Raw genomic sequence first — 13,525 nt, forward strand, 5'->3', positions numbered from 1 at the left:
GTCCGCGGCGGACTGCTCCGTGTTTTCCCGCAGACCATGTGTGGCCCAGCTGAGGTGACTGGCAGGACTTGTTTACTGGTGGAGACTCGCAGAAAGAGGGGAACCTGAGGGAGAGCGATCGCTAAACGGAACGGGAATACAAGTTTTTACACTTGACCCGTCTTTTTAAGTCTTTCTATGTTTGTTTACCTCGTCGTTTTTCGACTATCGGAGACGGGATACTCACTTTGTGTGTGTTTCTGTATTTTCAACTCTTAATGCCGACACTGAAACCTCGTTTGTTTTGGATTAGCTAGCTAACGTTAGCTGCCCCCCCCCCTCCATCAGCTAACGTTAATCTGAGAGAAGAAACGGGCGGCGTGGTGGAGACTTTTCTCGCTTCACAGCAACGTGCACATTATTTTGGTCTTTTCCCACCTCACAGTCAATGGGAAACTAGTGGCGTCTTTTACCTCCCGAGTTTTTCCCCCCTTGGCTTGTTTTCCTTCTGCCGTTTCTGTCGTTTTATGGGTGTTCATTCGTTCGCGGCGTGGTGGTCAGCAGGGGTGAAGGAGTTCAGAGGAAGGTCGTAGTGTGGGGAAAGCTGCACGTTTTTCCTGCACGTAGCTGCTCCGAGGAGTTTCCTGGGATGTGCTCCCATCCGTCTTAAAAAGGGGGAGAGCTGGAGAAGAGGAAGAGAAACCAGGAGGTGAATTTAAGACCGGAGGACTTGTGGAAGAGAGAGCGCAGACCCTGCTCCGTGCTGGTTTATACATCCACAACTTAAGCTGCAGGAGGAGAACTGTTTTTTTTTAATATTTGTCACTGCATTACATATAAAAAATGAACCCGGGGCCAGTGGACCTTCTCAGAGGACCTCCTAGAAACTAGCTCTCCGCGTGTGGGGGCAGTATTATTATTATTTTTCTTTTGAATTGAACAGAGGCACCAAAAACCAAACAGATGAACGTGGACTGTCGCCTTCACTTATGGAAAATGAAGATTTTTACTCGCACATGTGTTGCCAGAACACAAGATCACGTTATTTAGTGACCTGCGTTTTTTTCCAAGGTTCACACACACAACCACAAACTTGACTGGGGAGATAATCATACATTTATTTACACACTCACACACACACACCCCCGGTTAACGGGGGGTGAAGCGTTGATATCATCAGCTGGACCTTATTATTTTTAAATACTTTCATATTTTTCTAAAAAAAAAAAAACCCCAAACATTTCTCCCTCAAGACTGGAGTTCTTTGAGAAGCTTCAAGAGGAGAGCACCAATCAAAATGAGGCGGTTGACGCTGAAGCTGCGAGCACAGATTGTGTTTTTTATCATCTGCACCTGCATTATTTACCAGTGTGGACTAATAAACGGAGAAAGTGAGTATTGCATTTATTTATTCAGTTTTTAAAGTTTTCATGTAGTGTTTTCAGTGCACGTTTGTCAAAGTTACAAAAAAGGCAGAGTTTGGGTGTATTAGTGTAAATATTCCAATATTCACCCTCTGATCAATCAATCCTCCAACTGTAATCTGAATATTAACTTCATTGTGCGCTAACACTATGTATATTGTGGTAACGTTGAAGTCCTGATGTATTTTTTTTATTTAATTCTTTTATTGTATATTCTTCGGATTCTCGCCTTCATTTTTGCGCATGCTCAGACTGCACCACAGGTCTAATTAACGGGCTCGTAATTTCAGTTGTTGCATGTGCGTGCCTGCGCGCTAATAATTGATATTCCTCCGTAAAGTTATAGAGGAATATCCCCGCCCCCTCCCTCCCTCTTACTCTTAAAGGCACACATATGTTTGTGGCGGCCTGTGCTGGATGCGCCAGCCCCAGGGCCAGATTAGTCGCTGTAACTGGACGAGGGTGGTCTGCTGCAGCGAGTCTAAACTGGGAGCAGCAGGATCGGCCCTGTGAGCGGAGCTAGGCCTCTCGTGGCGACACACACACTCACACACATGCACACATACACAGACAAGCACACACACGCACATGCGCGCCGCGCTGCTGCTGCTGCAGCCTGAATGTAAACAAATTAGCCGCCGACGCTAAGAAGTCTCTTTATAGGTAGTGGATTAGCCCACATTTGCTCTTCAGCTGTGGATCGCTCAGAAGTATTGGCGTCTTCCACACACAGAGATGTCCGTACTGTTGTGTTTTTATCAATGAACTAGGGGGGTTTTGATTACTACAATATAACAGCGTGTTATCTAAACAGCACCGCTATGCTTTGCCAGAGAGGTGGAGATAATGATCCCGCTTTAAACTGCCTAATGACCTCCTCTTGTTAATCATAGCAGTGATAATATATGCAGCAGGGCATTTATGACAAACTGCTGCTTTGTGATCCAGGAAACTCGACTTTTTATTGACAGCATGAAGTGTATATGAAACACTTATCATCATAACACATTTCAGGCTCAGGTTATAGGCAAGGATCGACAGCACACTAGATAATATGTTATTATTTGCTCGTGTAGTGTTTTCTCATTCTAAATGATGACAGAATGTCCTGTGTCTATCCTGAAATCAATTAGTGCCATTGTTTATGGTTTATCATTTGTCCTAGATTGGAAGATTTGTATTGAGTGTTTCACGCTGATGTGTTGCACAAAGTGTGAAGCAGGTAGACCATTTTTTAACAAATCACCTTCAAGAAGCCATTCACACAGTAGTGTTTGTTCTGTCTTATACTGGTCGATCTCTTCCGACTCTTGTGTTACCTTAAAATGGTTTCCAGTGGCCAGGTTCAAAGGAAGTGATCTGGCTACTTTACACAGGTCATGTATGCAGACAGAACAGAGGCCCCTGAAAGGGGGTCTTGTAAGAGAGAGCCTCTGGTCCCCCTCCTCCTTTTTTTTCTTCTTTCAGTCTCTCAGGGAGTTGGGCGTACGTGTCATTGGCTGTTCCTAAGTACGCTGGGAAGTGACCATATTTGGAACTTTTGAGATGTTTGTGCCAAAAGGGGGGTGTGGGAGACAACAACCAAACTACTTTGAATATTTCATTCTAAATCCACATTCTGCCTGACATCTCCTTTCTCTCAAGGGAAAAGAGGAGAAGCAGTATTGATAGATGAACTGTGCTGCTGACTGCAACGATCAAAATCTTGAGTTTTTTTCTCCAGAAAACCTAAAGATTTTGATTGTTGTAGTTATCAGCAAAGTGTTTTTCTGACGTAACTGCTGAGCTGTCTCCTGGTCTAACTCGTGAAAAACAAGTTGTGCAACTAGGAACCTTGCCCCCTTCCTGCTCCTCTCAGGCTTGTAAGCACAGCTCTGTTGGTAGAGTGCATGCGTTATTACTGTACAGTATGTATGCTTCTCTAACCAGCTCTTATTGCCTCACAAATCTCCCACACTGACGGTGTGAATCAGGTGTCCAGTGCGGTCTCATTTATTCAGGAAGAGTGGCTGAACAGTTGTTCTTTCTCCTCTGCTGATAGAGAAACATGTGGAGTTATAAAATCAGGGCAAGCACAGTTGCCCTGCATTTGTGTGTGTGTTTGTCTGCAGTCCATTTGGATACTCAAGCACTCTTCACTGAAGTGCACAGTGGTGTTTTCTGACAATGCTGTGCATGTTGTGGAATGTCTTTGAAGTGGCCGGCCATGTAGGTGCCTGTGTGTGTGTGTGTCCGAGTGAGTACATGCCACACATCAGTATGCACCCCAGCCACATGGTACAGTCTGCAGGATCTCATCTCTCAGCTCCTGACAACTCCTGACCAGCTGTGTTTTCTGTATATCTGTGCGTGTGTGTCCAGGGACAGCAGCCATGCACGAGAACAGCGCGTACTAGAGCAGCGAGCTGCAACTGAGCTCTGATTGGCCCCTTGATCTAGCACACATTCAATTCATTGAATGAACCAATTGCACTAGTAGCTGTGCCATTATAGAATATCTGAGCAGTGCTAGCTTTGCTCATTCCCCTAGATCTCTTTTGGAATACCCTGTACTGTATGTTAAATAAGCTGCACACAGAATCATGGCTCATAGGATGCAGTTATATCCATTGCATATTTGGGTAGTCCAATATTCACACAGGCATCATACAATGGGTGTCATGAACTGAGGCTCCATCGCCAGTGTATTGCAGTGTTGGCCAGGAAGGCAATATGTACTGCTAAAGGAAATTAACTGTTGGGGTGCCTTTCCTAAGTGCTTCCTCCTCTGCTCTTATCTTTCCAAGTATCCCTTTCAACTTCTCTTAACTTACCAGAGCATTTTTTCAACTTGTGTGTGTATTTCAGGCAGGCTTTTATAATAGCAGTACAGCTGCACTGTGAAAAATACAATTTGACCTTTCAACTCATGTAATCCACAGTTGGATTGTCTGACAAGCAAATACATTTCTGTAGCATGTTTGTTTTTGTCTGCTTTCAGTAAACACTCGTTTTAATTCCTAAAAATGAAAAGGCTTAGAGAATTTCTACAATTCAGTCGGTTTAAAGAAAAGATGATTGTTCAACTTTTTGCAGCCAACTAACAGAGAAATGTAGGATATAGGAGGGAAATGAGAGCATTCTTCCCCAGAAGACAGATTACACACTTAGTGATCCTTACCGACACACACACTATTAGAAATAAAGACTTAAAGCTAAACCTTAACCTACTACAATATGTACAAGATAAGAGAAGCCAGTGTTTTTTATGATGTAAAATAAACTCTAAAACAGGTGACAGAAGTGTGATAGAAGTTTCATGTCAGACTTGGAGGGAAATAAACCATCCTGTAATGTAACAATCTAATGATTTGTCAATAGATTGCCATGTCACCCAGATATGTCGCTCTTGGTCTGTGATCAGATGAGTTCTTCTTGCCCTCCACAGAATGATTTCAGGTTGAAATATGTTTGTCAGTTTTGGTGATGGGCTGTGCTGCTGTTTTTAAATACAGAGCTTAGCAGATGCCCTCCTCCCTGACTCCCATTCCTAGATAGAGGACTGTGACTGTTTATGTAAACCTCAGCTCACTGCACAGAAATGTGGTCTAGTTGGGAGGGGAGGGAAGGGGTGCGAGGATTGCACACACTCGCACACAAACAAACACACAGAGCGCCGTTACGCCATGCTGCAAGTATCTGATTTGATAGTCCTTGTTGCTGTTTGGATCTGCCCTATTTCAACCGTTGGTGACTTCACAGTGTAAAATCCGAGCTGAGCCTGCCCTGTAATGCAGGGATAAGCAACGGGATCTTTTCGGGTTGTTTTGCAGGCAGGTCTAGTTGAGGCCATTTTCTTTAGCTTTTTCAGCCTCAAAAATGTCTGTTAGCAAAGATAACATCCATGATTGAACATGTATTGGTTTGATTGTTAGAATTAAATGCTGGTATGTATCATTATGTGATCTTTGACTCCCTATGGAATCTGTTAGTCAGGCTTGCTTTACAAATAGCTCATCACAAACAATGAGAATGTCAATATTACCTGTGCTATAAAGCTCCACTCCATGTTTTCTTATGGCATTTCAAGGCCCAGCTTGCTTTTTAAGTAGACAAAAAAATGTTTGACATGCTAAACAGTTATTCCAGATTTGTCGTGCTGTGGAAGGACGGATTGTTTTTTGTGTCGTATATGTGGTTGCAGTAAAGACATCCGGCAATTTTAAGGGTCTCACTTAAGCAGTTAAAATGTCCATCTCTGTAGGACACTGATCCTTTGGGTGTGTCAGAGTTGCCCTTCCTGCTGTGTAACCTTAGTGATAGCAGTGTGTTTCTGTGCAGGTTTATTTCCTAAATTCCTAAGGAAATGTGAAAAAAACAACTTTACACTTTGTATATGAAGGCTGCTAAACAGATCTGACAGTGGGTTAAAGTTTCTTGTTTGTGCATAAAGTTGTTTATAAAAAATTAAACATGAATACGATGAAGTCAGCTATAAAGTTCCTCAACTATATCATTGAAGCGTAATGATTTTTGTTAGTTTGTTTTATAAATATTTAAAAATCGGTAGTTTGAACACTGCCGTTAAAATTTAGTTTGTTCTGCAAATACAAAATAATTAATGATAAACTTAATAAAAAAGTCTTTATTATTTCAAAAAAAAACTTCCCTAATATTACAAAAATGCATAGTGATTCTGCCTAAAATGTCTGTTATTATTCCAGAATCCCAGTCATATAGTACTATCCAACAAATATTGTAGCAATAATACAGCCTATTACAATATTTCAACAATAATCAATCTTTGTTCTACCTTACAAATGGTGGAGAACATTTTATTGTTTCATTCTGGATTAACACTTTGTTTGCTTTTTACGTTTTGATTTCACAGCTCCTCATTTTTGTAGTATAGTATTGGTCTTGATGGACAGCTATGTGTCATAATAAATCCAGCATGTTGGCCAAGTAAACTCTCATGTATAATTTTATGGAATCCTGCCATTTCTGTGTCTATCATATATCTGAGTGTGTAAGGGTAGGCCTGTCACGATAACAGATTTTGCTGGGCGATTAATTGCCAAGAGAAATTAGTGTGATAAGTGATAATATTGTCGTATGAGGCCATGTTCAAATAATATAATGATAACGACATAATAATGAACTACCTGTTGATTTGACACATTTTAAGACAGAAGCCGCGGGCCATATAAAGTCCGACGGCTGGACTTTGCACACTTTATACGCTACGATGCACTGGAGTGACGCCTTTTGTCACCCAGCCTCTTTGGCAGCGAGAGAGAGAGAGAGAGAGAGAGAGAGAGGAAAACAAACGAGCATGCAAATGTAATTTATCGCGGCTAAAAACCCCACCGAGCCTATTTAATTTATCATGCAATTAATTGATTTATTGTTTATCGCGACAGGCCTATGTAAGGGCACTGGGTGCATGAGTGTAGCATGTATGTGGAGCATGTGTGTTTTGTTGCACTCATGATGTGGTCTTAACTGAACCTGGTGGGTTACATTTATTTTAAGGACTGTCATATGACTGAGAAGTGGCCATCTGACACACAGCCCAGTGAGTCTGTTTGCAGATAATTACCCACACACACACACACACACACACGCAAGCCTAGGATCATGATGATCACTGTTATTGAGCTGAGGAATGGACAGATTTACAGAAGCTAATATGATAGAATATTGGAAAAGGATGAAGAGTATGACAAATGAAAATCAATCAGGTGCATTAGCTGATTGCAAATGTCACAATAATTTTCACAAGTGTTTACAGATTCAGACCAAACAGTTGCTGACAATAGTGTTTACAGACATGCAATTTAAGCAATTGTTTCTGGTCAGTCAGAAAGCAGATAAACACTCCCTGTGTATCTTCTCCCTTATAACTCTTCGTTGTATCTTGTACCTCTCATCCTCCCTTGGTCTGCTTTGACGTTCAGGGGTAAGAGGGTTTGCTGTCGTTCACTGATTTGTTTTTCTTTCTCACTGCTGGATGTGCACAGCCTGCAAACCTGCCGTCCACACATACACACACCTGCTAATACTGTAGTGTGGGAAAGCCTCCTCTTTCAAACCTCTTAAAGGTGTGAACACCATCCATTTGACACCTCTCTCTCCCCCACCTTTTTTGTTTTCTCCCTTCTTATTAAGTCAGCTTGCTCCAGCTGGGTCTAAATGATGTACACCTGCACATGGTGAACAACAGCAGCCAGTCACATGATCATGTTGTGTTTGCTGTGTTGCATCTGTCCGTGTGTGATTGTGTTTCCATTTATGAGCGCCTCTATTTATAATGTGCACAGTGATTGTTTTTTTTTTTTTTTTTTGTGTGTGTACGTGCACCGGGTGGGGTTGACTATGTTTTTGTCCTGATGAACTAGCCTGAGATGGGTTACTATGGTGACGGCACTAGCTGTGCTGGCAGTAGGCTATAGCGTTCCCCCGTTTCCCCTGTCTAAAGATTTCTAGCCTCACTGCATTTAACCTAAACTGCATTTTAATTATGAAAGGAAGTAGGATCATCAGTTTTGTCTCTCAGTGTTGCAGTTATACAGGTACAACTGTATAGTTGTATATACAACTGTATATAGATAAGTGTCCACTGCAAACACACCGTAATCTGTCTAGATTGTTTTCCACTGATATAAAAAAAAGATCAGTCTAAACGCATGTAATCAAGTCAGGGCCTCTTGCCAATCAGCCCATATCCTTTAAGTGGGAGTAACTCACCCTCAGTCTGTAAATATTGTGAGTGCTTGACCAACTGCTATAACAAAAGGGAATTTATTGATTCATAATCATGTAGTGTGATTAATACAAACTGTGCTTTGCCCATTCATTTTGCTTGCACAGTGTGCATTAATCACAACAGGATCAGTGCCTGTTGGTCAGGCTTGGGCAACTGAAGAATCAGGTCAGGACTGTCTGTGATGGTGCAGCTGTAGGAAAATGACTTGTTGGTGATGGAGAGCAAAATACAGGTCAGCAGGAAAAATCAGGGAATTAAATTTAGTTTAACACCATCAACACATCTACTTGTCACTGTGAATCCTCTCGACTACTACCAGCTGTATTTGCGCATTAAGTTGCCACAACTTTGTATTGGGGAACTGGAGGAGAAAGTAACTGCTTCCTCACATATAGCTCCACCAGGTGTTGTCTGGGCCAGTTTACATAGGAACATGTAGGTTTCAAGACAAGCTTTTTCATCATTCTCATAGCTACCATGATGATAAGTTCCTTCCTGATTGGGCACACTGCTAATGCCAGTTAGCATGGGCTATTGCATCTGATTCCACAGACATAAACATCATGGGGAAACATTAAGATTCCTTTGACTGTTTGTAATGTGTCTGGATAGTTTTATGCCAAGCTGTAAGGTGTCATACATCTGGAAAGAGCAGACAGAAGGAATGCAGTAGAAACAATCTCAGTGTTATAGAGGTCATGCTGTAGAATTCATTTGTGTGAAAATCCAGGAGTGCTTGATTCCAAGGCATTGTGAAAGTGAGGTATAGAGATGAAGAGCTTGCACCCTGTTTATGAGCCCACATCAAGCGTTCCTAATTCTGTTATAGTTAAAGGAGGCCCATATTAAATTATGCCTTACCGTTAAATGACAGCGTAATGAATGGAAGTCATTTTACAATACCGCCGCGGCCACAGACCCTCCACTCTAGGGACCTGTTTGTCAGAGGCTAGGCTAACAGGGAGTGATTTGTTGGCTGTGGGGCCTTTTGAATGTTAACATGACATCATTATTCCATCCAAGCAATACCTGGCATAGTCATGGATATCCTGTATGGAAAAACCAACAGAGGAGGGTTCAGCAATCAAAATCTTTGAGAATCTGCAAAGGGGTTTTCATGGAAAAACAAGCAGCAGTGGGGAGGAATATTTGTCCATAATCAAAACCCCAGGTCTGAGTGTTTATTGATCATGCCTGCCCTACCCTGCAGCTTTGTGTGTAATGATATCAAGTCAATATGAAACTGATGTTCAAAGGCGGAGGAACTATGAAAACAGATTTCATGACATGTTTGTGCTTTGGTAAATGGAAGCTTTGGGTTCAGGCCTGAGCAGTGGAAAAGGTAAGACAGAGGGAGTGAAGCAGACAGGCAGGATGTGTGTGTGAACTGGTGGTCCAACCGTACAGACAAGCAGGCCATTAAACTGACCTGACCCCTCTGCTCTCCATCCCTTCAGCCCCTTCTTCAGCCTCTGTCTCTCTGAAGTTTAACTTTCCAAATGTCACACCCCCCTGTCTCGTCTTTTCTCGTTCCATCGCCATGCTTGTTACCTCTCGACACTCCTTTTTATAGTCTCAGGGTCAAATACACACATTTTTATATACACAAACAATTGGAGTTTAATTTCAAGGCAGTTAGAATTAAATTATTTCCTCCAGTCTGAGCTTTCTTTGCCTGCATCAGTTGTTGGATTCAGCTGTAGCCTGGAGTTGGCAACCATGCAGCAATCGAGTCAAATCGATAGGATTTGCCATGCTTGGGATGAGCTCACTCATCCATTCACCACACAGGGAATACCTCTACTAAAGCCTTCAACTGTTAGAGGTGGACAGCAACGGCTAAAACCAAAAGTTTTATAATGTGGAGCTGCAGCCTGCTAACTGTCTCATCACACTATTTCCTTGTCTTGATTGTTTTTTAATGTAAGTGGCTAAAGCACTAACTATAGTCCTACAGAAAGCAGGTTAGAATTGGAAATGTGGCATCACTGCCGCTATTCAACCATAGAAGCGGGCAGATCTGAAGGAAAGAAGGAAAGCCATAGGGACTGAAAGAAACCGATTTGGCAGAGTCTAAGGGCAGGCGTAGTTCCTCCAGCCTCATGTGTACCTCTGGTTTGTGGGTCGGAGCGTTGGTGGGGCCTGGCCCTGCAGCTGCTGCCGTGTGGCTGCAAGTCAAGCAGGGTAACTGAGCCCTGGCTGCCTCCCTCTTAGGCCGAGGCTCACCACACCAAGACGCTGCACTGTGCTCCGCTCGCTAACGTGGGAAGATGAAAAGGAACATCAGATGTTTTTTGTATTACTCACTCTGCACTCAGTGTGAGTACAGCATTTTGTGAGTATGTGTGTGCGGTGTCTGTCTGTCTTGCACTATATCTTCAGCATCACTGTCCAGCCTGCAGCTGATTACCTGCTTCTGTTTCACAGTCCTCTGTCTGTTCCAAAATGCTTCGACTATGTTAGGAATGCTGCTCCCCCCAACATGCTTTTTATTTGTTTGGAGCACCACCTGGTTTAGCTGTTGTGTAAGGTGTGGCCAAAATTTTTCAGATAATGTTTGTTTTTTGGTTGGTCATGTATTACCAGCTGTCCAATTAATTTCTAGGCAGGGGACATGTATGAAAGAAGTGGAAAGCTGCACCCATATATCATTTTGTGTCAACTTGCAAAATTGCAGCATCATTTGTTTTCAAAATTTCCCAAGGAAAGGTTTGGAATGAAATGAGGAACTGGACAAAAAATACACAGATAATAATCAGTGACATAGTTTTTGATGAAACCCTGGATTCCTCATAGAAAATAATTTCTGACAAAGGTGTATGGTTTCAGATTAATTGTTGCAGCACTCAGTACTGAATAATTTAGAAGAAGTGACCTCTGTTTGCTGTTCAGAACAGTAAACAAACCTTGAATGTCTGTTCCGTCAACGTTTTTCCTTGTTCTTTGAGTATGAGAGGCTACTGCAAAGACCTTTGAGACTTGCCCAGCTGATATGTAAGACATGTTTCTGTGTCAGACAGCATATGTCTGCATAGTCAATACTTGGTGTTTTGGGTTGGTGCAGACATACTCCAGGGATCAGTTCCTATCGAGTACCTTGTCATTCTAAGATGTCAAACGGCTGAGTCCACTGTTCTTGTTTTGTCTGCCCTCATCTCCTTTTACACCTTTCTCCTCCCTCATGGCTGCCTTGAGTCCAAGGTTGAATCAAGCTTGTTGGAACTAGACTCTAGTGAGTCATTGTTTTTAAACCGGGTGACAGTGACACAGCACCTTGCCTTCCCCTCTCATGTCTCATCCTCTTTGTTTATATTCTGTCTCTTTCTCTCCTTCTCTCTGACTGTTCCTTCCATTCTCCCTCCCTCTATCCCCTCCCCTCTTCTCTCCATTGTTCATACAGCTAGGTAAGGAGAAAGAGGCAAACCAAAGTCACCAGTGGTGATCTGATTTAGACCTCTCTCTCATTCCCTCCCCCTCCACTCTTGGCGAGCTATCTGACAGCGCAGGGCCTGCATGTTGCTCTTTTCTACCCGCTTCAATCTGCCACAACCTGGCCCTATGCCACAGCTGTAACGGGACCCAGCGTTGTATATAAATAGGCTAGGCCAGCTCTTTTTGCCATGTTCCTCAATGGGAAACTGAGGCAATGGAGGAACAGGTGCTTCAGTCCACACACTCCCACTCGTTCTTCCGCTCTGTCTCTCCCCCACCACCTTTATATGATGTCCTCAAACATCAAAGTACAGGACAGTCACGATGCATGTGTGAGCTGTGCTCACTTGGTCCTTGTCCCCTCTTACTCTTAACTGAAGGTTTATTTTAAAACATATTTTCCTATGTGTTTTAACTTGACAGCACTGACTCTGTTTCCACTCTTCAAACTGCCCCCCTCTGTATCTTACCCTGTCTCACATTCTGTTATTCTGGTCCTCAGCTCTCTTTGTTTTGGATCTACATGTTGGTACATGTTAATCAAAATGCCTCTCATGCAATTTCTCAGCATCGTTTTTCACTGTAGAAGCCACAGCTTGGCAGTGGGCGCACAGGGAGCTGGCTTTACTTCTCAGGACTTTCCATAGTTATATTAACAAACAAATGCATTTTTCCACTGGCATCCTAGTTGGCACTGTGGCCACATATTCTCTCTCCCAAGGTTTGTTCAGCAACTGAACTGTTGACAAATCTATAATAAGCAGATCACCTCATCAGGGGCAACATGCACCTAAGCTGACAGAGAGAGGAAACTTCTCACAGTCCAGAGTTAGCTGCCACCTGGTTTCATGCTAGACAGTTCTGGTTTCACGCTAAGCTAATGTGTGGCTGCCCTCGACTTCAGTGAAAGGTAGAGGCAGGGTGGGACCCAAGCCACAGAGAGCTCCGCTCTCACCTTCTAAAAGTGCCACCATGATACACTTTCCCACTGCCAGCCAGCTACCGTTAGTTGATGCATATTGAATTCTCTGCAGGGAGCACAACTCTAAAAATAAGAGAAGAATCTGTCTGAAATTGTAGCTACACTATAACGGAGGTTGCAGCTGTGGGAGCTCATTGAATAGTGGAGATGGCAGATTCTGTCAGAGCTATAGCTTTTACACTGGTCTGACCCAGTATCCGGTCATACCCAAGTCATTTTTGAGCTGAACAAATTTTGCTCAGAAAAGATATAAGCGAGATGGATGATGGCAGGGAACTGCTATTCTGCTATTTAATGGATTGACATATACATTTCGCAAATTTAACCCTTTTCTTGCTGGACAAAAAAGTCACTAACACATGGATTTTGCCTGCAGTGAGACATGGTTCTTAGGATTCACTTGTGGGGTCATATGACTTTACAGTATTTACATGTATTTACTGGTTACTGCTGTGTTTGGCACACTCAGGTGGATAAGCTAATTTTTTTGCAGTGTGTAGTAGCGTATACGTGCTTGAGACATCACTGGTGTACTCTTTTGTGAGTGATTTTGATAGCTTAGTTTTACCGTACATTCTTCCACTTTATGGAAAGCAGAAGGAAGAGGTATACATGCAATGTATCACTATGCAACTCTTACACTTGCAACATATATGCTGCATTTATTCCAGGCTTATAGCTGTATGTTGTTATAGGGCTGTGTGTGATCATCACTTGTTTCACTATTTTGGTTGAAACACAGAGTTGTCAAATTGCAACACATGCTAAGAGCCACCCTAACACACAAAGGCTTACTTTCTACAACCTGATAGAAAATATAACCCAATAATATTCCCTTTAATGACTAATTGACTAATAAATAATAAAACGTATGGTGATTTAATTTTTTGCTTTGATTTTGATGCTTTTTGATGAATTTGATGCTTTGCGGGCTGATTTGCTCAATGTCTTCTAGTCTAT

At 42.5% G+C, this 13,525-nt stretch overlaps 1 protein-coding gene across 1 annotated transcript in view; it reads left to right on the forward strand.

Annotated features, from left to right (window-relative positions):
- The window catches only part of insrb (insulin receptor b), a 60,224-nt gene continuing 46,699 nt past the window's right edge, over positions 1-13,525 (forward strand). Inside the window, exon 1 of the mRNA XM_028404336.1 lies at positions 1-1,370. Within this exon, the coding sequence (XP_028260137.1) occupies positions 1,277-1,370 (94 nt within the window). The 5' untranslated portion in view covers positions 1-1,276. The remainder of the gene's footprint in view (positions 1,371-13,525) is intronic.

The sequence above is a fragment of the Parambassis ranga genome, chromosome 4 (genome assembly GCF_900634625.1).
Source record: "Parambassis ranga chromosome 4, fParRan2.1, whole genome shotgun sequence".
NCBI classification, from domain to species: Eukaryota; Metazoa; Chordata; class Actinopteri; family Ambassidae; genus Parambassis; species Parambassis ranga.